This window comes from Aythya marila (assembly GCF_965140915.1).
Source record: "Aythya marila genome assembly, chromosome: 4".
NCBI classification, from domain to species: Eukaryota; Metazoa; Chordata; class Aves; order Anseriformes; family Anatidae; genus Aythya; species Aythya marila.
In genome coordinates, this window is record NC_139045.1 from 32,207,576 (window position 1) to 32,231,092 (window position 23,517).

General features: G+C 45.1%; 1 protein-coding gene across 4 annotated transcripts; it reads left to right on the plus strand.

Annotated features, from left to right (window-relative positions):
• The first annotated feature begins 6,147 nt into the window (after positions 1 to 6,147).
• Positions 6,148 to 23,185, plus strand: TMEM154 (transmembrane protein 154). Of its 4 annotated transcripts, none has more exons than XR_014317353.1 (7): positions 6,148 to 6,244; positions 12,732 to 13,058; positions 13,714 to 13,741; positions 13,941 to 14,060; positions 14,560 to 14,718; positions 16,163 to 16,223; positions 18,891 to 23,185. XR_014317353.1 is itself a non-coding variant. In XM_082758655.1 (7 exons), exons 1-7 carry the CDS (start codon positions 6,184 to 6,186, stop codon positions 18,904 to 18,906), a joined length of 699 nt encoding a protein of 232 aa, XP_082614781.1. In that variant the 5' UTR covers positions 6,148 to 6,183; the 3' UTR covers positions 18,907 to 23,185. The 4 variants fall into 4 exon arrangements, 2 of the variants coding, with proteins under 2 accessions (XP_082614781.1, XP_082614782.1); XR_014317354.1 differs by having other exon boundaries at positions 14,560 to 14,652; XM_082758655.1 differs by having other exon boundaries at positions 14,560 to 14,645.
• The last annotated feature ends 332 nt before the right edge of the window (positions 23,186 to 23,517 follow it).

The following is a 23,517-nucleotide window of genomic DNA, read 5'->3' on the forward strand; positions in this document are numbered from 1 at the left end:
AATGATATGATATATATGATGATATATCATATATATGATGATATATCATGAATGATAGCTTATTTATGTATATTTTTAAAATAATGTTTCAAAAATATGCTGAGGTCCACTTTAAAATAATATCCGTGCTTCCACTGCTTCGGTCTCAGTTTCTGTGCAAAAGTGCCTTTAGAAATCCTGACACTTTTCTGAGGGGGGGCCTAAAGTTAAAAACTGACACGCTTAAAGTGCAGACTGACAGCCCAAGAGCCTTCATTTAGCCTCTGGTTTGTATATACAGTATAAATGCAATCTGTGTGTAGAACATTTAAAAAGACTGCTCATAACACTGGGATAGATCTGGGCTTATGGAGCTAAATGCTTTAAAGGCATTTAAATGACCAGCTAAGAAAGCACACTTTCTCAAAGTCTCTAGGAACCAAACTTGTCCCAGATCAGATACCCATACTCTTAAAAGTGTCAGTGTTTATTTGCATCTTTATGTATCTAAGCACCTGTAAGAAAGCTAGTCTTTAATGTTTCTTTATAGTCTGGACTCTATATTAGTAATTTGTGAAGTGAAGTTCAGTAATTACAGTGAAAATATGCAAAGGAAAAAGTAGAGAATATTTTAATTCACGGATACAGAAAGGGACTTGGATGGGAGGATCAAATGAGAGCTGCCCCAGCCTACAAAGTATCAAGGAACATTTAAGCTGCATTATTTTAGGACATCAAAGTTCATCTTCAGATTTGAGGTGTGGCTGGAAAAATCTTATGGCTCGCATTACTGTTTGTATGTGCTTTTTTTTTTTTTTTAATGGTAGAGTACTACTGCACGAATGGGATTTTCAGATTTTATTCTTTCCTTATGCATTGTTCACAGCTGAGAAAATACATTCAAACAGTTAGTTGAAGCACCCAATATACAAAATACAAAATAAGAAGGGTTTAAAAATGTACTTTGCTTTTTCTCAAGAACCTTATTTCTCTACCCTTCATTTTACTAAGTGCACCAAGGACTACACCCAAGGCAGATTTATGTTTTTCAATCTTCTCCTTCATCAACTTCACTTTTCATTGTCTCTTTAAAAGAAATGTTTCTGTTTGTACAGAGCACTGTATTTTTGTTCAAGACAAATCTTAAGCAAATATTGGCTTGAAAGTGACAGCTAATTAATAGGCACCTCCACATAAGACACACAGTAGTCAAGTGTCATGTGAAGATAATTCACTGCCTTACTGCTTTTCCCCTCTTTAAGTTGCTGAATGCGCATCTGTCAGCTGAGCTGGCAAATTAAGTGCCTGTGACCAGACAGGCCTATGATCCCCGTGCTGGATGCCCTGGCAATATTTCTTCTCTTGCTCCCAGGAGCAGTCATGCAGAATTTCCATTTTCCAAAGTGCTTTTCCGAATTGCACAGGCATTCTTTTCAGCGTTACACTTTCTGTTCCTCCTGTAGCACCTCTCTCCATACCGTGAGCTCTGCTTCCCTCCTGTGCCTGTAACACTCATTTTCTTACAGAAAGACCTTATTCCCCAGCCAGCAGACTACAGCCAGCTCCCCTGCTAAAGAGACATCCAAGCAATGTCCCTGTCCTTTGATGAAGTACCCGAACCAGCTTGTTTCCCTAGCTCACTGCGCCCAGACATGGGTGACAGCTCGCTCAAGGGTCCCCTTCTGGGTGGACATCCTCCCAGCCCTCTCGTGGGGAGCAGGGTGGGACCTCTCCTGCCAACACAACTGCCATGCCCTGGTGATCCGCCTGTTGCTTACATTAATCTTGGATTGTTTACACCATGTGCACTCACAGTACAAGTTTAAGATACATGGCAACCCTGCAGAAAATTTGTATTTAAGCCATTCGGTCTCTAATTGCAGCTCAGACCTTGAGCATTGCAATATGTCACTCACACAACTGTTTTCAAAGAACGGGGCAAGCCTTTGACTAACAATCCACTGTGCTGCTCTGCAAATAAGCAAAACCATTATTCATACGGAAAATATCAGGAAACTGACCCAGCCTCTTTTTTAAACTCGTGCACTCTCTTTGAGTTTCGCCCTATCAATGGCCTGAGAGGATCCAAATGCAAGAGATTGATAGCCTGTACATTCCTGTCACAATAGCTGCACTGCTGGAATTCACACAAGTGCCTGAAAACTGATGCCCAGGGTTGCTTGTCTGAGGTGTTAATGGATTAATGTCTGCCAGGGAGCTTTGCATCATTTTCAAACACCACCCAAGTGGAGCAGTGCTTCCCTCTGGCTGGGGACAGGGACAGGGACAGGGACAGGGACAGGGACAGGGACAGGGACAGGGACAGAGATGGGCCCAACCTCTTGTGCCAAGCCTTCCCCATGCTGGAGAAGCCCGGGGCATCCCTCACTGCTTGGCTGCCTGGGATAAGAGGAGGCTTTCTAAGGTCTAAATTCTTAATTGTTAAGCATTTGGCTACTTAAGCAATTGTCTGCGTTTATTCAGTGACCATCCAGCAGGAACTACAGGAGAAATGTTGATTTAATGAATGGCATTGCATTTCTCAAAATGAAACCAGAGAGTTAAGCTTGCTACAGTTTATGTGGTGTTATCTCCTCAGCTGATTTTTCTGTATGAGTGACCGCAGGGTATTTAAGCGTCTTCCTCATTCACGTCCACTATTTGTGGCCTTTTCTTTTTCCTTTCGGGTGAGCTTTTAGATGCTCTAAGTCTTTCTTTGAATTTTTCATTTTGTTGAAAGGAAAAAAACCCATCTGGATATTTTAGAGTAGTTTCATATTTTCTTTCTGTTCCTATTGAAGTTTTGAAAATATTTTAGCCATGATTTTATTGTCTGTGTTACATGCAAGTTGGAAATAAGGAACAAGGCAATAAAAAGGCAGAAATTTACAAGCTCAGTTAATCAGAGAGGTCATAAAAATGGCAGGTACTTGGTTTTATACTTTTATTATCCCCCTAATGTCAGCCGGGCTATTTTACGATACCCACTTTGGACCAATATCTCACTGTTTTAAGCATTGTTCTAGTTTGTACTGGTGGCATCGGTCACGGAAAGGTGTAAATCTTTTCCTTGAGCATTTCTGTGTCTGAAATAAAACACAACTTGCATTTTTACATAGCCCAGAGTTGAGAGAGCTTTCTGGAGAGAGAGCTTTATTTGCAGCAACTCACACGGGCAGAGCTTGCTCTGAAACATGTGCAAGGGGGCATGCGCTCGCAGATCCGTGCGGGTGCCTGTACGTGCGTGCTGCGTGTTTCAGCCCTGACTCAGCAGCTCAAACCTACCTCTGCAGCCAGCAGAAGCACCAGCACATTCAGCACTCGGGCTGGCTTTGGGAGCTGCCCTCTGGAGCTGCCCATGGGCTTTGTCCACCGTCCTTTCACCTGGGGACTCTTCACATGTCTTGTAACGCTGCAGCAAATTGCATTGCAGGGCGATTTCCCCTTCTTTCACAGCAATCTGTGGGAAAATTGTACCTGTCCGTTCCCAACATCTGTCAGGAGCAGGAATAAGACATGAAAGGACCAGCAGAACTTGACAGGCACAGGTCCCTCTCTGCACTTCAGGGCAGTCCCATCGGCTGCTGACTCCTGCAGCAGACAAGCTGCACTGGCACCAGTTTTTAATGTAAGCCCTATCACAAGCCAGCAATGTGCTCCACCACTCTCTAAGGTTTATCTGCTGTGTTGTTGTTGTTGTTGGAGTTCACATAGGAAAAAGGAACAAGAAGAGCATGAGTCAAGTGGCCGCAGCGTTACAAAACTTTTCTGTTTTTCTGAAGATGTGGCACTGATGACATCCTGGAGCCTCAGTGATGCAAACGTTTCTGTGATTAAAACAGGGCATTAGCAAACAGCCTGGCTGGGTACTCAGAAATGCCCTTTACAACATAAAAAATCAAGGAAACGGTACCTAAAACATGCACAGACACTTCCAGCTGGGTAACACCCACTGAAAACACACAGGACTCACATTTCTCTCACCTGAGAAAAGACATTTCTTTTTGCTAAGGTGCGTTGTGGATCACAGTAAGTACCCAAAGGGCTATGAAATTACCAGATACCATCCATCCATCTCACAAAGACCCTCTGTGCCTGTGGCTGTCCTGGTTTCCAAATGCACAAGTTTGTTTTACAACGAGGCGATCACTATCGTTGTGCAGTTGCAGGTAGTGAGATGCTCGTTTTCAATGCAGGCTGAATTTGGACTCCCTCCTTTTGTTGTCACTGATGCAACTGAGAAAACATGCTCAAAAGGTACAAAAGGACAAAAAAAAAAACACATGCCCAAATTGTCTGCTAGGAGCATACCTGCTTTTGGTTGACTTTGCAGGGGCAGATACATTTTGAGCAGTGAACTAGCCAAATGTGTGCCAAACTACCTTTGTATTGCTTTAAAGTCTTAATTAAAATGTTACATAGCACTAAGTCACCTTTCCTGAACTTCAATTTGCCTCAGAAATCATTAATTGGATACACACCACTGGGCGGTTATCTTGTTCTCGAGGGGTAACGATGAGTTATTAGCTGAACTTATGTCAAAATAGCTTTTGGGGACCCAAGCGGGAAACGCTACATCCAGTGTTGAAAGACTGGAAGGGAAAAGAAGAAAGGATGTTGTCTTGTGCATTAAAAATATGAGATAAATGGCAACAACAACAAATAAATCCTCTTTTTACCTCCACTCTACCTTATATTTTTGTAAGGGAAGCGTTGAGTGAGTTGGGCTGATTTTACAGAATGGGGGCAAAATAGCCAAATACGCTGAGCATGGTAAATGGAGAGAAACGCTTCGTTTGCAGTCCACATGGCATTAGGAAGACTGAGAGTGGCAAACTTGGGAAAGAGATGGGGAAGAAATGGAAGGGAAGGTAACATCCTTTATACATTAAATCAATGTCATAGATAAAAATCCTGTTACAAACTATGACTTCACTTACTGCTGAGTAGGGCTAAAGAAAAACTTAGGCTGGACAACAGCAATAGTGCTGGGACCCAATCACATACTCATTAAAACAGAAAGAAGTGCTTCTCCTGGCACTACAGAAGCAGCAACAGTGAGCACAGTGCTGAAAGTGGGGCAGGAATCACTCTGCAAAACCCATCATGTCCAACCAGATGCTCCCACTTCTCCCAGCGCTGCAGTATCCACACCACGTTTAAGCCGACCAAGCAGTGCCTACCCTGCTAAATTAAATTGTCAGCTCTTCGGGAACAGGTTTTGTCTGCTGATACTTTGGGCGTGAAGGAGATCTGGCCCCGGACTGGGAATGCTAGGCACTGCCGCAACATGGATGAATAACAATGGAAAGCAGCTCTATCGGTTACACACTGTTACTAATACTTGGAACTTGTGTAACCTTTCAATGGGAAAATCTTAAACACATGTACGAGCCTCACCTCTAATGCGTCTGTCTGGTAAGAATGATCGTCTATGGCTATGGCACCATACTAAAGAGTGCCTCCCCAAAATACCCTATCACTGCTGCCAAGCTCCTCTTTATCCTCTTGTAGGTGCAGTGTAGTGACTTTGCTCTTTTCCCCCCTGTTTTAAGCAGTGGGTGAACGTACACTGCCAATATTAAGCAACCAGTTCCAACTTAGCTAGCTCAGTCATTCGAGCATGTTAAATCTATTAACAAGCTGGTCATTAAATGAATTGCTGACCTATTTCTTCACTACTCTAGCTAAGAAACTACCTGATGACCTATGAAAATATCAATGGGATAAGAAAAATTATTAGCTGCACAAGCAGCGCAGCAGTTAGTCACTTTGGCAGCTTCCACCAGCCTGAAGAGAAATATTCACCATTGCCAGCTACCAGTAACTCGCCAGGATCTGGGTTTTGACACACACTGATGTCTAGGGGAGACACCATGAAGCTGCTTACACAGGCAGCACTCATCTCCTCATCCTCAGCTTATTACTGGAAATGTTTTTGGCAATTAGGTGGTGCACGGCAGCCAGGAGTGGAGAGGAGGGCGGGAAGCCCACAGGTGCTGGAGCGGTGCTTGAAGAGCTACCTCCTCTCTCTTTTGCAATCCCTGCCTGCTTGACAGGCCCGGACGGCATTACATCACTTCCTAAAAACAATCAAACGGAGCCCATCTCCTGGAGAAATACAACTCAGAGGCACCGGGGCAGGAAACAGGAAATGTAAATGCTCCGCAGAAGCCCAGAGAGAGCCGCGGAGGCCGAGGCAGCATGCAGCCACCCGGCTGGGTCCCGCTGCTGAGCGCCCTGCTCCTCGCCCAGGAGGGCAACGGTGAGTGGCCAAGCAAACCTCACTTACTGTGGGGGCCCCGGGCATGCTGCTGGCAGGGCTGGCCCAGGGGTGACACCCACAGCTGCCCTCGGGGAGAGGGGACCTGCGGGAACTCGCTCGCTGCTGCCTGTGGCTGCGCCTCTTCCCAGTCGCGGCTTGCCCTTTTCTCTTCTCTTCTCCTCGGATGTAAGCCTGCACAGTGGATCTTACATTGAGTTGTGCAGGGAACTGGTGTCTCTGTTCCGGCTCACCAGGTGTTTGGGGTCTAATTTTAATCGTTTCTTGTACCTTGTTAACCCCACACCCATGCTATCAGCCATATGCTATGTCATAGCAAAGCTCAAGACCCAGCTCGCCCTCCACCCAAAAGCCAGCTGCTGATTTCCGCGGTGCTGATGACCCGAAACCTGCTCAATGAAAGAAAACACAGTTCTGGAGACAAATATTTGGAAATCTGTCTTGCCGAGCCTTCGGCACCCGGGATCTAGGTGTTTTGAAGGGAAGGACCACGAGGTGGGACAGCTGCTTATGACCGAGTGCTGGAGGCACTTGCTACAGCCCCCTGCAGAGGGTGGGTTGTGCCGCTTGCCCTTCATCATGCCGGGACTGCCTGATGCAGGCGGCTGCTTGGGGAAAACCCTGCCTTGGTGGGGCTGACATGCCCCCCTGGCGTCATGCAAATCCCTGCCCAAGTGCCTCGATAGGGACAGAAGCACGTCACAGCTGCTGGGAGGGAAGGGAGAGCCCTCCGCGCAGCAGGGAGAGGCACTGCCGCTCGCCGCTACCACTGAGCTTCTATGGAAACTTGAAAAGGCACTGGGGAAATAGGTGGTGGCACTGTGCTGCTGTTGTTGTTTTTTTCCTGAAAACCAGCACTATTCCAGGCTGTAAAACCAGGCTGCAGGCTCCAGGCATGCTGCGGAGCTTATCGCGGTTAGCAATCGTGCTTAGCTGTAAGAATGAGTTAGGCGAGCTGTTACGGCATGGTTTGGTCTTGCCTGTGCTAATGCAGCCCTGCTGTGCTACGGGCGTGCTAGGGAAATGCGTTCCAAGCTTTGCACGTGCCTCCTGATCAAAGTGACCGGGAGAAGAAAAATCCTGTCACGAACGGAGCAAAATGGAGGTGCCAGAGAAGCAGAGAGGCAAGATCCCCGCCGTGCAGTGTGAAGAGGAGAAGGGGAGCTGCCAGAAATCACTTGCGCAATGCGTTGAGGTCAGACTTGTGCTTCCATCACCTCCATGTGCTGGGGGCTGCCTGAGCCCCGGCCCCCCAAGGGCTGCCATTCCCTGCACAAAGTGCAGCTGGGCAGGAGCCTGGCCGGTGTCAGCCCCTGCTGCCTGAGCAAGCCCTGCGCTGCTGGAGAAAGGTGATGGAGAAGAGGGGGGATCCCTGCTCTCCCCCCCACAAAGGTGTGCAAGCAGCCCCGGAACACAACCGAGGCTGGTGCTGAGGGCAGTTTTTCACTTGGTCTTCTGGGGAAACTGAACTGGAGGGGTTAAAATTTCTACTGAGATTCCTATAGGCTGCAGGTGGGCCAGGAGCACCTTTGCTGTGGCTGGCCTCCCAGGTGCATCCTTCTTGCTGACTGCTTTTGCTTACAGATCAACAGGACAGGAGCTTTAGGGGAGCTTTCTTCTTTTCTCCTCCAGTCCCAGACACTGTTGCCTCCCTCAGAGCAGTGTGCTGGGAAAGGGGGCAGAAGCTCTGGGATCGCCACGGTCTCACCTCTGCTGTCTAGAAAGAGCTTTGAAAAACGTAGGTGATAGGAGTAAGATTAGATCTAGCAGCAGATCTAAAGGCAGATGGAAGCCTTTATAAACCGTGTTCCCATACCTTGCTGGAGCCTTGTAAAATCCTCACCTCGCCATTTGGATTATGATGAACAGACGGTTTTGTCCCAGCTGCACTGCAATTACTCTGGGGCGGCAGCTCTGTGAGTGTGCCTGAGGTCCCAGCACTGGCACTGGGTGGAAGGGACTCTGGGGTTTGCACAACACCTACACTGGTGTGTGCCGAGCCTAGAAGCAAATATTGAGGCCCTTCCTATAGCTTCTAACACAGAGCAAGACAAGAAGAAAGGAGGATTTGCTATATATTCTCTCTTTCCAAAGTGCAGCCCCCTAAAAGCAGATGAGAACCCTTTCTGACAAACAAATCTTTGTTTTTATTTCCTCCTCCTCCTCCTTTCCAACCAGACACACTAACCTCTACTGCATTTATTTAAGTGCTTCAGGGGCATTTCAGAAAATCTCCCTTTTACGTCAGCAAGATTTTATGCTAAATTTCAGTCAGTGACTCCTGCCTGTTGTCCCTCAAGAGACCTCTATGACTGCAGCTGAGCCTTCAGAGCTGCTGAACTTTTAATTTTGGGGTACTGCTGAGAGTAGGGAACACTGAGAGGTTTGCACCATGAGTTTCTGGATGTGGTGGAGTTGCACAGGTGCCACTGATGTGGAGCTGGAACGGCACAGGATCAAACAGAAGGAAAAAAAAGAAACATGACTCTGTATGGAAAACGTTTAGCTCTCAGGTGACAGATGAGGCTGCAGGCTCACAGTCTGGCTCTAAACGCAGGACCACATCTGCTGTTTAAAAAGCACTTGGGGCGGAATGGGCACGCAGCAAGGAGAAAGCCATTTCCTTGGCCAAGAAGTGCACCCCAAACCCTCTCTCCCCGCTCGGGGTAATACCCAGACAGCACTCCCTAACACCCCTCTGTAACAGGATCCTCTCTGCGGATGAGCCGCCCCAAGACGCTGGCTCAGCCCGTCGGGCGGCGCGTGGGCCCGGCAGCCAGCCCGCGGGGCCTGCAGCAGCACGCGGCCCGGGCAGGCCCCGGCCGACCGCGGCGGGCACGGCACCTCCACCATGGGCGCCGCTGGCGGGGCGAGAGGCAGGGGTGTGCCAGGCAGCCGCCGAGGCGAGCCCCAGGGCGGAGAGGAGCCGTAGGAGTGTGTGTGGTGCGCGGCAGGGCCGGGAGGAGGCACATTGGCCTGCTCTGCGTGGCCTCGGAGGCTCGGCTTCTTCTGTCGCCTTCTCCCGAGCCTTCTGCTCGGCACGTAGGAGCTGTTGTGCAAGCTGAAAAGCTCCCTTCGGAGACTCCGTCTGAGTTCAGTGCGAGCCCAGGAGGGAGGCCAGGGCCTTGCCAGCAGAACGCGGCGTGCTGACTGCGTGCCATTTGCCTTTGCCTCCCATCCAGCCGAAGCCAGAAACCTGTTTGCCTGCTTGCTGCATCCAGCAGCTCCTATCACCTCCTCGGAGTGCCGCAACACAAACCGCAGGGGAAGAAGGGCAGCTACAGCAGAAATGCTGCTTGTTTGTTTGTTTGTTTGTTTGCTGCACAGCTGCTGATCCCGGCCTGCAAAGCCACTCAGGATGTTCAGCCCCCTTTACTTCCCTTGAAAGGCAGGCTTGGAGGCACCTGCAAAACCCATCAGTCACTCGAGTGTATTTTTTAAGGAGAAAATTCTGAACAATGCCTCATACCACGATACCTGCATAGAGGGACAGAGCCCTTTTGTCATTCATACCAACTGTAGTGGAACCTTTTTTGAGCCACTGCTGCTGCTTGCTCAAGCATTCGGGCCCCCTGGTGCCCAGATCCTCTTGGTGGTGGGAACACCTTGGCTTCTTGCTTCAGTCAGGTGCTCACGCAATGCCCAGCTCCCCATCAGGATGGGGCCCAGCCACATGCCAGCCCCTCATCCTTCTTACAAGGGCAAAAAGTGGTGATGTGGGCTGGGAAAAAGCTGTGTTGTGCCCTCATCAGCTTCCTTCAAGATGACGTGCAGAAGGCACTGGGTGCGTGTGTCAGAACCTGGCCAAAAGCACAAGGCTGAGCCCAGCAAGAAGTGCTCTGCAAAATCGAGGAGGTATCTACATGGAGATCAGCAGATCTGTCTCTCTCCAAGCATGGAGAAAGTGCTTGAATAACATCCCACAAACTCTCCAGCTTTCAGGCACTCTCTGACCATGCTCCAAACCTTGCAACATCCACCTTTCATTCACCTCACTGGGATGTGCCAAGACAGCAGGTGAAACACGGGATATTGGAGCAATATCTTTGCAAGAGCCTTGTGCAATTGTCTGCCCGGCTGCTGAAAGACACATTCAAATCTCTCAAAGAAAAGGCCTTAGTAAGAGGAAATACTGCCCAAAGAAGAGATGGTGTTTTGGCCCTGGAATTATGTAAAGCGAACAAAATTACGAGGCAACAAGGTCACTCCTTGTGATTTGCCACTTTCTTTGTCTGGAGACTAGAAAAGATAGTTCTATTTCACACAGAGATAACAGATTTGAAATCTGCTTTACAGCTCAAAAACAGGCAAATAAAAAGTAACAGAGACATTGGAAACGTCTCTCTTGGAAATCAAACACAATGTGCGCTGTAGCTGAAAGCCTAGTACTGCATTTAATGAGATGTGACCGCTTGCTTTTGCTTTAGAGTCACATCATGCTTCAGACATTTGGAAAATCCATTTTATCTCTAATAGTAAATGGAAAATAAACTATTTCCCCCACACCCTTTGTGCTATTTTTAGCACTGGGCTTGTCATTGCAAACATATCAAATAAGGCAGCTGACAGGTTTCAAGGAGGATGGCTAGAGGAGAAAGAGGAAGCAAGGTCACAGGAATGGTCCTGTGGCACTGCGGTGCAAATATATATGGCCAAAAAATAATAATGGAGAGGTGCTTTCCCTCCCATCCTCTTTGCTGGGATTAATGAGAGCCAGCAGCTCACGCGAGCAGGTTGAGGAGCACACACGTAAGGGGTCACTGCCTGTAAAGGCACTGAAATACTAGGCAGGGAAGAAAGTGACAGACATTACTGACGTGAAGCATTTTGCCATTGAAGAGCTAACATTTTTGTTGTCTTACTGCAGTGGAAGAGGCTGGTGACCTTTGCAGTATCAAATATTTTATTAAAGTATTAGGCATTATTTACTGAGTATTAAAATTATTTATGAAGCATTAACATTCTTTCCTAGCTTTCAGGAGAGGGTGAAACAATCAGGTGCCTGTGTGATAAGCGTGGCACAAAGATCCAGATAAATCACTGCTGCCACACTCGAAGCATTGCATTCATTTGAAATTGGGGTTCGTGTCTTGTGAGATGCTCACCTCCTTCCTGAGGCAGACCTGGGTGGCGAGGAGGTGCTGCAGAGTGGGTTAAGCAAGAGATAGCGCTCTCACCCCAGTTTTCCTCTCTTGCTCGGTGTCCCTGGGAAGGACAGATTCCTGTCCTTCTGATTCCTCATTTGTAAAATGGAGATGATAACTGCTCATCTCTCAGGGCCATTATGAAGATTAATGTGTTTACTAAAGCATTTAAAATGCTAAGTACTTTCAGATCCAGTCCTGTGAGATTTGAAATGCCAGCGCTGAGGTGCTGAAAACCTGAAGCTCTTGCTAGCTCGAGTGGAAACCGCGGCTGCCCAGCGCCTGACGAGAGCAGGGAGCACCATGTCGCTGCAGAAGTCATGTTGTCCTGTCCTGTGTTACGGCATAAATGCTGTGCCACAGCGGCGCCCTGTCTGAAAGGGCAGGTGACATAAAAAGTCACCAGTTCACTTCAAGCAGTTAATTTGCATTTGGAAACCTGTAGGTGTAATTTATTGAGGGACTGATTCCCACGCCCCTGGCTACCACAGGGTTTTTGGCAATAGCATGGAATCCAGCACAGGCCGCAATTTACTGTGCTGCCATCAAGCTTTAAATCCCATGACCGTCAACAAGGACTTTTAATCGGCATCAAAAAGTCTTGTTTCAGTATCAACAATACAGCCAATTTTGGCCAATTGCCTTGCAAAATGTACGCTAAATTAAACCAAAACCTGGATCCAGATTCAAAACCTGCAACCTTCACAGTTATGACAAAGAAGCAGCGTTGTGTCTTTACCACTGTGAACTGCGTGTGCAGCTGGTACCGTCCCTGTGCTGCTACCTCCTCCAGCCAATGCAGAAGTGAAAGTCAGCAGCGCCCGCAGGCTTTGTGCTTCCTTTTAGACCCGTTCCTCCTTGCTGCACGGCCAGACAGGGTTAAAGAATTGGAGGAGGGCACAACAGGGTGAAATGAGTGAGCTGGAGGGGCTGGTGAGCCTGGGAGCAGGGTCTCCCCAGGCACAGGCTGAGCGTGGAGAGGGACAGCATGCTGGGCAGGGCAGCAGAAGGCTTTTAGGAGAGCACAAGAGCTGATGTCAGCCTGCAGGGCAAACACGGCAGCTGTGGGCAGGCAGACCACAGGGGCTGACATGTCCCTGTGCAAGGCAGCTGAAGAGCCCTGCCACAGTAAGGTTTTGTCACAAACTCCACGTGTAATTTGGCATCTGGTGGCCCAGACTTCACGCATGTGTGTGTGTGCATTTGCTAATTGTCTTTTTTTTAAGACATCAAGTAAAAAACGAATACTAAAACTGCATGCTTTGACTCTCTGATAGCACCAGTAAAACCCACACAATGTTAAGCTGTCCTCCTATGTTTGGCAGGCTCCGAAAACAGCGAGGATGGTTCTGGCTATGGATCACCAACATTACCCACCGCCACAGTGATACCTTCTCCTGCTGTGACTCCTATGTCCTATACAACCGTGGGCAGCACCCAGCCAGTCCTGGTCTCTACAAGGCCTACTGAAGGCAGCTCTGAAGCGGAAAGCATTCCAACCACTGAACTGCATGACAAGAGCAATAACGAGAGCCTAGAGACGGAGGAGCCATCTGTCTTGGTGTACGCTGTCCCCGCTGTGCTGCTGGCCCTGCTGATTTTTCTGGTTATAGCTTTTATAGCAGTCCATAAAAGGAAAAAGTCTAAGCAAGGTAAATTTCTCTTCTCCTGCATCAGGAGGATATCTTTAGCACATGCTCAACATCATTCACAAAATGCTATTTCAAGGACCGGGATGCCCCATTTAGGGTGCTCATCTCTGGTTTTAGCTCCATGTCTCCCAAGCAGAAAAGGAGCGAGGAGACTCACACAGCAGTCCCTCAGCGAGAGCTGGTGCTGCTGCCCTGGCTCCTCGCAGTTCCCATATGGATGAGGGATGTGGCTGTGCCATGCTGTCCTTGTGCTTGGTAACCCCATGCAAGGTGACTTCAGTGCTCACCCTACAGGGTGAGGCTGCAATAGAACATGAGTTTTTGCGGGCCGAGGCTTTTCAGTCACTTCAAGAACCCCTGGAGGGGAAATTGCTTGTCTTCCTGTCCACTGTGGCACTGATATCCACTCAACCCCTGGCAGGCTGAGCTCACGGCGAGCTTCATTTAGTGTGCTGAGGATTAAACATAACGGGCTGCTCTGGAAATGGCAGGCAAGCAGGGCGGGATGTGCTGCCTGTCATCTAGAAGTGGATGGTTACGCCCTGTGAAAACAGAACCTGTTTGAAGTGACCCTAGTGCAGGATTTGCCCATAATATAGAGAGTGTATATACAAACAGCATAACTGTGAACAGCAACTTTTGTTTTCTTTTCCAGATGAGCTGGGAAGTGAAAACGTAAAAAGGTAAAGTTTATATCTTTTTTTTTTTTTTTTTTTTTTTTTTTTTTAATTTCTCTAACTCTAACAGGCTTGCTGGTTTTTGCCCCCTGCACTGTCTGGTTTCATTTAAGCACGCACCAAACACTGCTAAATTTTCCCCTAATCGTTGCAGTGAACACCCTCTAGAGGTGGCTAACGTGCAACTTCGGGGTGTATCTTTCAGGCAACAGGCAGAGGAGAGGCAGCGGGATGGGGCGGGCGAGAGCTGCCCCACGGGGACCCATGCAGCATCTGCCCCTGGCCCCACCAGCCACCACGAGATATGGCCATGCCACGAGCAGAGGTCGGTCCCTGGGCTCACCACAGCCTCTTGCTGTTCAGAATAAGCTTCGTGTCCAGCTTCCCCATCTTTCAAGGCTGCCCTATGTGAGGCAGCTGCCCTGGAAGTAATCCTCTGGCTGCTGCAGGAACCTGCTGAGATCTGCGCAGCTCTTCTCCCAGTGAAACTTCTATTGAGCTCCTATTACTATTGAGCTCCTATAACTTCTACAGAGCTCCATCTTGCCGATAATCAACATAATGATATTAAATTAGTTTTGGGGGGGTGCTAAAAACAATTTTTCTACCATGTGACTACAGGAATGATTGGTAAAGAGAAGAATAAATGGTGATATTCAAATACATACAGAGTTTGGATAGCTATGACGATGCCTTTTTAAGTGTCTAGGCTGGGGCAGCTTTCCAGAGCGGCCACAAATGCCTGGAATTATGAGGGAATCATGCACAACTACTGCCTTAAATGTTTTCTGATTTAAGCCTTTGTGTAATGTCTTTTTCTCAAGTCCTATTTTTGAAGAAGACACCCCCTCTGTTATGGAGATAGAAATGGAAGAGCTTGATAAGTGGATGAACAGCATGAACAAAAATGGTACACGGTAACCCCTCTACTCCATCATCCCTCTCTTTCTAGCTGACGTAGATCCCACGCGTAGAAAACCAATGTAAGGCATTTTGTATTTGTGTCACTGATTTTCCTAAAACATTTTTAGTTGTGTTCTTTACTCTTTACTACAGAAATAGCAGCACGAATGTCAGGGGTAGGATTGTTCAGAGGAGTATTTTAGTTTGTGTGGGAGCTTATTTTTAACATATGAGGGAATATCATAAATGTTTTGAGTTTCCAGTAGGCACTTGTTAAAAACAAGTATAGCTGTGAACAGAATTTATATTTTTAAATGCACATTTTAATGCTGGATCCTAGTTTCTATGAGGAATCCAGTCCTTTCAGTCTTGAGAGTTTCTACAGTTCTGTGGTTCGCATTGTGCTGTTGTAGAAGAAACAAGTATTTACTCGTAGCTCAGACCACTGTTTACATAAAATCACTGCCAAGATCTTATCACTGCCCCCCTCCTCTTCTTGTTTCCTTTCCCTGACTTGCCATCTCTGCTGCATGAAGCACAAGCTGCTCTTTGCTGCTGATCCCTGACTACATCCTCCCCACTGAGTCTGCCAGCACTTGGTACCCGCTGTGCCTACCACCAGAAGCATCTTCAACTCCCTCTTAGCTATTTCTTTTTCAAGCATCTTCTATTTTTCCCTAGTTTTCTCCCAGCTGAGAATCTCTGATCTGCATCCTCTTTCAAGGTTCTCCTACCCAAGCACAGGTCTTCTGTGTGAATTAGCTGGGGCGAATTAGCTGGGACCTGATCACGAACTGATATGTAACAAGCCATGCTAACAGCTTCTCACTGGCTTGGAAATGCTGAAGCCTCATTTTTAAATTCCTGGTCCCTTGCCTTCCATTCAAACAGCCCATCTGTCTGACCTCCTAGAGATGTTTTGTTTTTTAGGACATAAAACCCTTTGGAGCATCTCTTCCCATTAGCAAAACTCTCCAGATGACGGGGTTTTGACCTTCTCGGTCTATAATCTCCAGCTGAAAACAAGTTCTAAGGGTCAGTCATGAAATTAAGGCATCAAGTACAATACGTAGGGAAACACTGAGTTTTTAATTTCTGTGGACAGAAGGGAGCAAACATTTTGCAGTATGTTTTTTTCAGTAATGTTCCCTAAACCTCACCCCTAAATTCGGCACTGGGTGATGAAGCATAGGTGCAGCTGTAAGCTGTGGAGGGCTAACAAATGATCCTCCCAAGGTAGCTCGTGGGAAACAGTCCTCAAAGGTAGTGTGCTTGCCTATGTGTACACAAACAACTGAAACGTATCTAACAGAGAAGTTACCACAGTACCTATCAAAGGGAAGGAGGATTTCAAACACAAAATATTTACACTGCTTGGAACATGCAGATTTTAATAGATAAAACGATGCAGAAGAGCAGGTTTATGTACTAGAGTGGCTGCACAAAAAAAGTTTGATGTGATTTTGAAATAAAGCAGAGTAACTGCCAAGAGTAACTATCACCTTGTTTCTCATCCTGTTTCAGCTGATTGTGAATGTTTGCCTACTGTAAGAGAAGAAGAAAAAGAATCAATGGCCAACCCGAGGTACTTTTAATTCATTATGTTATTTGAAGAAACATGATCGATGTCAGTCATTCCAAAATAGTCTCATTTTTTTATATACATAATTATAAAAGACTGGTTCTGGGGCCTATTTAGGTTTTAAAGTTCTTGTGTATGAGGACTGATTCCAACTCAAACGTTTTGATACTCCTTTAATTTTAAGCCAGTCACTGCCCATAAATCACACCCCTAACTAGCCTTGCAGTGGCAAACCAGTGTGAGACAGATGACCACATTGCACAGACAGAGTTTTCCTCACCGGTCAGCCTTTAATCACAGCTTCCTGAAGCATTAACACCAGCACCCAGAGCAGCTTCCCGAAGGATTTTCCCAGCACTGCCCTGCAGCCAGCTCAGGGGCCAGGAGGGATGCAGAACAGCCATCCAGACAGCTTGTCAGCTTGCAAGCAGCTGGGGAGTAAGAGGCTTTTGGGGCACAATGACATCCTCAGCCAAGTTCCTTCCCAGAACAGAAAGAGTCATTTTGAGAAAAAACACCATAGACTACCAACTTCAGCAGGCATTTTAAATACAGTCCTCATTAAAGTGGTTCTGTGCTCTACTGCCATTAACCCCATCAAGCGGTGGGGATTTAGCTCCCAGCTGGCTACAAGTGCCTTTGGGCTATGTGTTCCCATGGGTGCCCCACCTGTAAGATGGAGATATCACCACTTTGAAGCACTGCATCCAGGCATAAGCCTTGACTCCTAATGGCAGCCCTGTTCAGATCAGGGTGTTTCAGTCTGAGTGAAGGTACACATCAGTAAAAACTTATTTTCTTATAGCTGGTGTCCTAGGACCAGCTGTGATGCCTCTGAAGGGTAGGAAGGCAAACAAGGCCATGTAGGAAGATGAGATTTCTCTTGCCAACATTCAGAACTGCTCAGACAAAGGACATTATCTGAATACAAAGGGCAAGATTATTACTGGAAGACTGCTTACTTTAGGAAAATTTGTTCTCAAATTACGTTACAAAAAGAGTTAAGATTTTATTTTTGAGAGTTCAGTACGGGAAACATCTCAGTGCCTCACTGAACACAAGTGGCTGAGTGTTATTTTCCTCCTTCATACAAGTTGCTGGAGGGTTCAATTAAGACTTAAATGCTTTCAGCTATGAACTAGTTTAGATAAGGTAGCATTTCAAGATAGCATTTTGAAAACATCTGAGGCAAACTGTCACAATAATGGCATTTCCAGAATGAAAGTTTTTCCAAAACTACTTTGCAGAGTAAGTGACTTCTTAATATAAAATTTTAAAAAGGTTTTAAGAAAAGACCAATATGGTGCTGAAATACTGGTAAGTTAATGCTTTATCTTAAAACTACTTTTTCAAAGTTCACTTTACACAAAATGTTGGAATGTGCTTCATTTCAAAGTGGAAGTATATTTGAAATGGTGCCATTTTCTGGCAAACAAATTGGTGCCCGTTCATTTCTGTGATCAAAACTTGTCAAACCAAAGAGGACTTTTTCCCCAACCAAGCTCTTCACTGAGTACTGAAAAGAAATACATGCCAATAAACACGTTTCAGCACCAATTTTGAGAAAAACAAGAAGTGAAAAAGTATGAAGCAAGTGAAAAGAAAGCTGTTATTCTGGCTAAAACTCTTACAGGCATCAAAGCTATGGAGCTGTGCATCAGAGGCAAGGTGCAACAGCCATAGCTCCCTCAGAGGTGGTGCTCATCTGCCCTGCACACAAGCTCACTAAATAAAACATCTGTGTATACAGATACGTTTTGCATGTATATGATCTTTTATAAATATATATCAATGTCTTGCACGTGAAACCTAGTGCTAAAATCCCAACCAGGATACCTGCGCACACAGGAACAGGACAGCGGGTGAGGTGAAGGGGAGGGCACACGACAAATCTCTTCTCTGGGGAACTTTTCCCCCCCCCAGCAAGGAGAGGCACAGCACCCGCCCCCGTAGGGTGCTGAGATTGGCAGAGCAATCCTGCCTTATCACACCCTCTGGGTACCCTCCTGCTTTTTCTGTCCAGAAAAAAGATGGGTCTTTCCTACAGAGGGATTGTCTGGGTGGAGAACAAATCATTACAGGAAGAAATCCTCTCTGCCCAGCCTGCACCTCAGCTTAGGAAAATCATAAAAAGCCATGAAAAATATTAAGATTGTGTCCCTTTAAACTTCAGCAGTGGCTTTTAACCCTGCTGTTAGTGCTGATGGAAATCCATCCAGCTGATAACAGAAGTTGCATTTTTCATGTCTGTGTGAACTAAACATGAAGAAAGTGCTAGGGAACAAGCTATCTAGGCAGAAATCAGAGGGGCAAAAAGAAAATTAATCTATTATGAGTCTAGGTTTAATATATATATATATATGTAAGAAAACCATGTAAAATGTTATCCTCAGGCGTGGGAAGAGGGGATTTTATTCCTCAGTCCTTGTCTAGGACCAGGAGAAAGCTCGTGCTGGATAGCCTCCAGCCAAAATAAAAGTGGGATCATCCCTTGCTCACAGGCTGTAGCACCACAGATGGGCTCACCTGGTGTGCTGCATGGCTGACATTGGTTTTCTGTTCACACCTTCTCATGGGTTGAACAGACACTACTGCATATTTTTTTCTGCTGAGAGACAAGCAAACAAGCAGCCTGACACCGGTGTTTCTTTCTCTTCCATGTACACCCAGTGATGGTGAATCATGAAGTCACGGCAGCAGAGAACTGCTTAAAGGGAAGCAGCACACGAGCTGACAGACCCCAGATCCCGGATGAACTGGATTTAAACATGATTCATCTCAAAAGGCTGGAGGAGCAAATGCTTTTGTTGTGCCCTGCTACTTACAATCTTCAGAGAAGAAACATCAAGAGGAAAAAAAAAAAGAAAAAAGTGCTATAGTAGGACTAGGAGGTCGACTTAAATTCCTTCTGTAGTGACCAGTCAAGAGAAACATTTTCCCCACCCCAAAAAAGAGCTGTCCATGTTTCTGCGTCGCTCTCCTTCTCTGCATAGTGCAACAGCTAAGAGCATGTATGTGCTGAATTCGGTGGGCTGTTTATTCATTCTTTTTGATTTAAACAGCACCCACAATTCTGGATTGCACTGGTTTAGTGTGTTTGAATCAGACTGTTGAGCTCATATTGATGTGATGTTTACTTTCAATTTGTTTTTTGGTAATGGTGCACTGATTTGCACAGGACTTCTGCTTAGGGCAGTGAAAGACTAGGACTAACAGACAGCTGTGAGGACAGACAGCAGCTGAAGCTCTCCCAAAGGATTTGCCAGGAGGCAGCCTACAACCCAGCAAGGGCACAATCCTCCTAGCAAGCATTTTGTTTTTCAAATTAAAGACACCATAGAAATTAAAAATATTATTTCAATATTGCCTTTGAGTTAACCCACTCCACAGCCCAACACTGTGCTAGATCTCACCACCCAGCACTTCTTCCTGCGCAGCACTGCTCACCAACAGCAACCTGCTTCAGGCACACTCAGCTTGAAAATGCTTCTCCTCATCAAAATGGGCTGGGAGACTCAACAATTCAGTGCTCACACCAAACACACCTGGTAGATAAGCATGCATTATTCCTAACCACTTGGCCAAGGACTTCTGCTGCAAGAATATTACAGCTTCAGGTTTTGAAGACTGAGCTTGGAATATCTGAAAGACATAGGAAGGCTTCTCAACATGCCTGCTCTCCTTCAGTGACACTGGAAAGTCAGACTCCTGAGATACCTCAAGTTGGGAGCACAAACTCTGTATTACTCCCGTGGATTTTGGGTGGCATGTCTTACTGATGTGGTTTAAGTATGCAGCATACAAAACTGGATATGTCTGTGCAAAGCTTCCCCTCCACTGTATTGAAAACTTGCATCTCATGGTACCTTAGATCCTTCCATATCACATCCTACCTGTCCTCATATTCGATTTAAACAAGAAACTTCCTGTTCCACAGCTGTTCATTCTGCTCAGTTTTCTTTTGCTTGCAAGTATTTCATTAATATATGTTCGTGCCTAGCTTGGTTAAAGAGAGCAAATGAACAAAACCCCCAGAGCCCTAGGATGACAATTAATGCTCACTACCATCTGACAGATACAGAGGAGGGGTCAACGTTGTGACTAATTGAGAATGTGTCAAACAGCAAAGTGTTTACAGCTAACCATTTTCCTGAATGTATTCATCACTGAATATGAATTGACTAGTAATTTCCTCAAAGAGTAAATATTTCCTCATTGTTCCAAGACAATTTATTGCACATACTGGATTTAATATGGGTGATGCTAAATTAATTTTCCTTGCTTGGATGATTTTTTAACTTTGAAAAAATGTTGTAAGAGATAAATGTAAAACATTTTTTTCAAACATTTTCACAAGTTCCTGACAGGAAAATCACTCTCTAGAACACTGATTTACAATAATACAATCACAGGGGAAAAGGGGGAAGACAAATTAAGGCAAGTAAAAAAAAATGGAAGCGGATATTTTCCAGGAGCAGCTTTGTTAGCACTTTCTTCCCAACGGAACTAAGTTGCTATGCTAAGTCTTCCTACAGCTTGCAAAGCAATAATCAGAAGATGTTCAGAAGAATGTTTTTTGTAGTTTTTCATGAGGAAAAACATGTGCTTTGAGACCATTATTCTTTACTGGTTGTGTGTCTGGCATGCAGTCTTTTGCAACAGCAGCATCCCATGGCACCTCTAGCCCTACTCCAGCCCACACCACCCCCTATCCAGCAGGTGCTGCCTTCTCCAAGAAGCCAGCTGAAGCCCAGCTCAGACAAAGAACCAGGGCCTGTACTTCTTCCTGTGGTGTTCTTTTCATTGACTTAAAAAACTTACCAACCCCATTCTGTGGAGTAACAAAACCATGACATGATGATCCTTCACCCTGTCCTAGCCATGGATGTAGGACAGTGAATAATGAACCACAGTGCATGGAGACAGTACTTGAAAACAGACTGTCAGGCATATATCCTGTTGGTTTTGACTTACTATTAATCCCCAAGTGGTCAGAATGCTGCACAGTTTCAAGTAATTTTCTTTGACATTTGGTTTCCCTGAAAGATTTAAGTAAAACTGGAGGGAACACATTTTCTGTCAACTTATGTTAATAAGCATTAACCCTTACTCTGAAGATCATCATCAGCAATTTCTACCTCAAGCTTTAAAATCATTTTTGCCCAGAATTGATCTTGAGGTGAGAGCTCAATAAAAAAAAAATATGCCATTTACCCTTTCTAAAAAATCACATCAGGACATGTCTTTCCTTCTTCCAGAACTTTCTAACCATTTCAAAGTGAAAAATAAGGGCTTGGACACTTCTGTAGCCAATTCTGGATACAAGTTACCTGCCATTTTTAAAGGCAGCAGATCTAATCTAAAAGTTGCTGAGTTACTACTGAAAAGTTAAGACTTCATTAAATCCTGCCCTCCTGATGCAAAAGAGACCACGAGTTGAATAATCTGTATTGCAGGATAGTCATGGATACTTCTAATAGGTCCCTCAGTACTCTGCAAATATGATTTTTAGTATTTCTATTTTCCCTTAACAGAGACTTCTATGGCTTTTCTGTTCTTTCCCTCTGATCTCCTAGTGTTAACAACAGACTCTGGAGACTGATGTGATAACCCCACTGCCTCTCCAGGCTGCCCATTTCACCCCTCTAGTATCTCTTTTATTTTCATTTCTATGTAGACTTCAGCATTTTCTAAGGCCATCCCTCAGCATCCATTCAGGTTACAGCCAAGCATCTCCGCAGACCCCAGCAGTTATGGATGAAGCTTCAGCATGGTCACAGCCCTGATTCCTCTCTTCCTCACTCCCATCCAATAATCCCCTCTCCTGATACTAACCTGCCAATTGCACTTCAATCAAGTCTGTTTTATACTTTTTTTTTTTTTTATCTGTTCCTGCTCATTTTCTTTCGCATACACTGGTGATCTCTATATTAATCTTTTAGGTGGACTAAATTACAGGGGATTTAGACCATTTTGGTCCTACACTGGTACAGCCAAAGGGTTAAAATACTCTAGTTTACATGTACTAACATTATACCTTCTGTTTGTTTTAATTTTTCCCTAAATGATTCACACAGTCAGGCCCCCTAGCCTACAAAACAAAGAACAGAACAACCAGGCAGCAGGTAGTATTGTAGTGGATTATTTTAATATTGCCATGGATAATACAGGCTATGCCTCTGCTGTTACATCCTAATCATCTTGCCTGGTCTAAACCAATCCATCCCACCATTTATTTATTTATTTATTTTTTTTTGCCATCAACCAATAGCTCAAGTTACTTTTCCTCTGTAGAAACTAAGGAAAAACACACAAATAGGAAGTCACTTGCACTACGTTCAGCAAATGTGATGATCCCTGAAGAACTGTTACCTCTTCCCTTATTTTATTCAAGCACTTGAGCAGTTGTTACCAACATTTCTCAGGACAATTAGATATCTAATTTAGAGTAAGCAATTTTTGTTCTATAGAAAACAGAAGGCTACAGACCCAAAAGAAGACTTATTTGAGAACCATATAGATAAGAAGGAGGGTAATTGAGAACTAGCATCCTCCTAGATGCGATGAAATCAATACCTTAAGGAAGGTTTTCAACAACATAGAAATAACACCTCCATAAAAATACAAATACAGAGTTACTGGTATCACCAGCAGTTAATAGCACAACAGTCCTGCACTCAAACACATAACCTTCCATTAATGCCACAAAAAGAAGGTTGCTTTTGGTTTCTAGGTAGTCATAAGTCACGCATTCCCAGGTATCTACTGATTTATGAGATCAAAAGAGTTAATATTTTTCAGTGCTAAAACCAATGGAAGGCTATGAAAAGCTATTGTTTACTTTTTGTGTATGAAATTGCTGTATGTGCAATTGTTTTGTCAAAGAGCTGTTTCGAATGATTTTGTAATGTAAATATTTCAAAGTCATAATATCACTTAGATGTATTTAAAAGTATCAGATTTAAACCAACTTTTTCTAATAAAGGTTTATAGTAGTTTTTAGTGCCTACTGTTTCTCTTTTTACCTATAACCCCACTAATCCACTCATGTCAGTAAGTGCTAGTTTTCTAGTTGATGACTTGGAGATTATTCAGTTCATGAAAGCAGATGTACAGAGACATGTAGTATATCAATATGTTATTCTGATCATTAAATTAAAATATAGGCAAGAAGTTAATCTCTCCAAATTACAGAAGTGCTTTGAATTAATTTATTAAAAAAAAAAAAAGCTGCTTTGAATTCCTATGTATTTCTGTTGGACTATTCCAGATTGTCTTAGTAATAGTTAAATTTTTG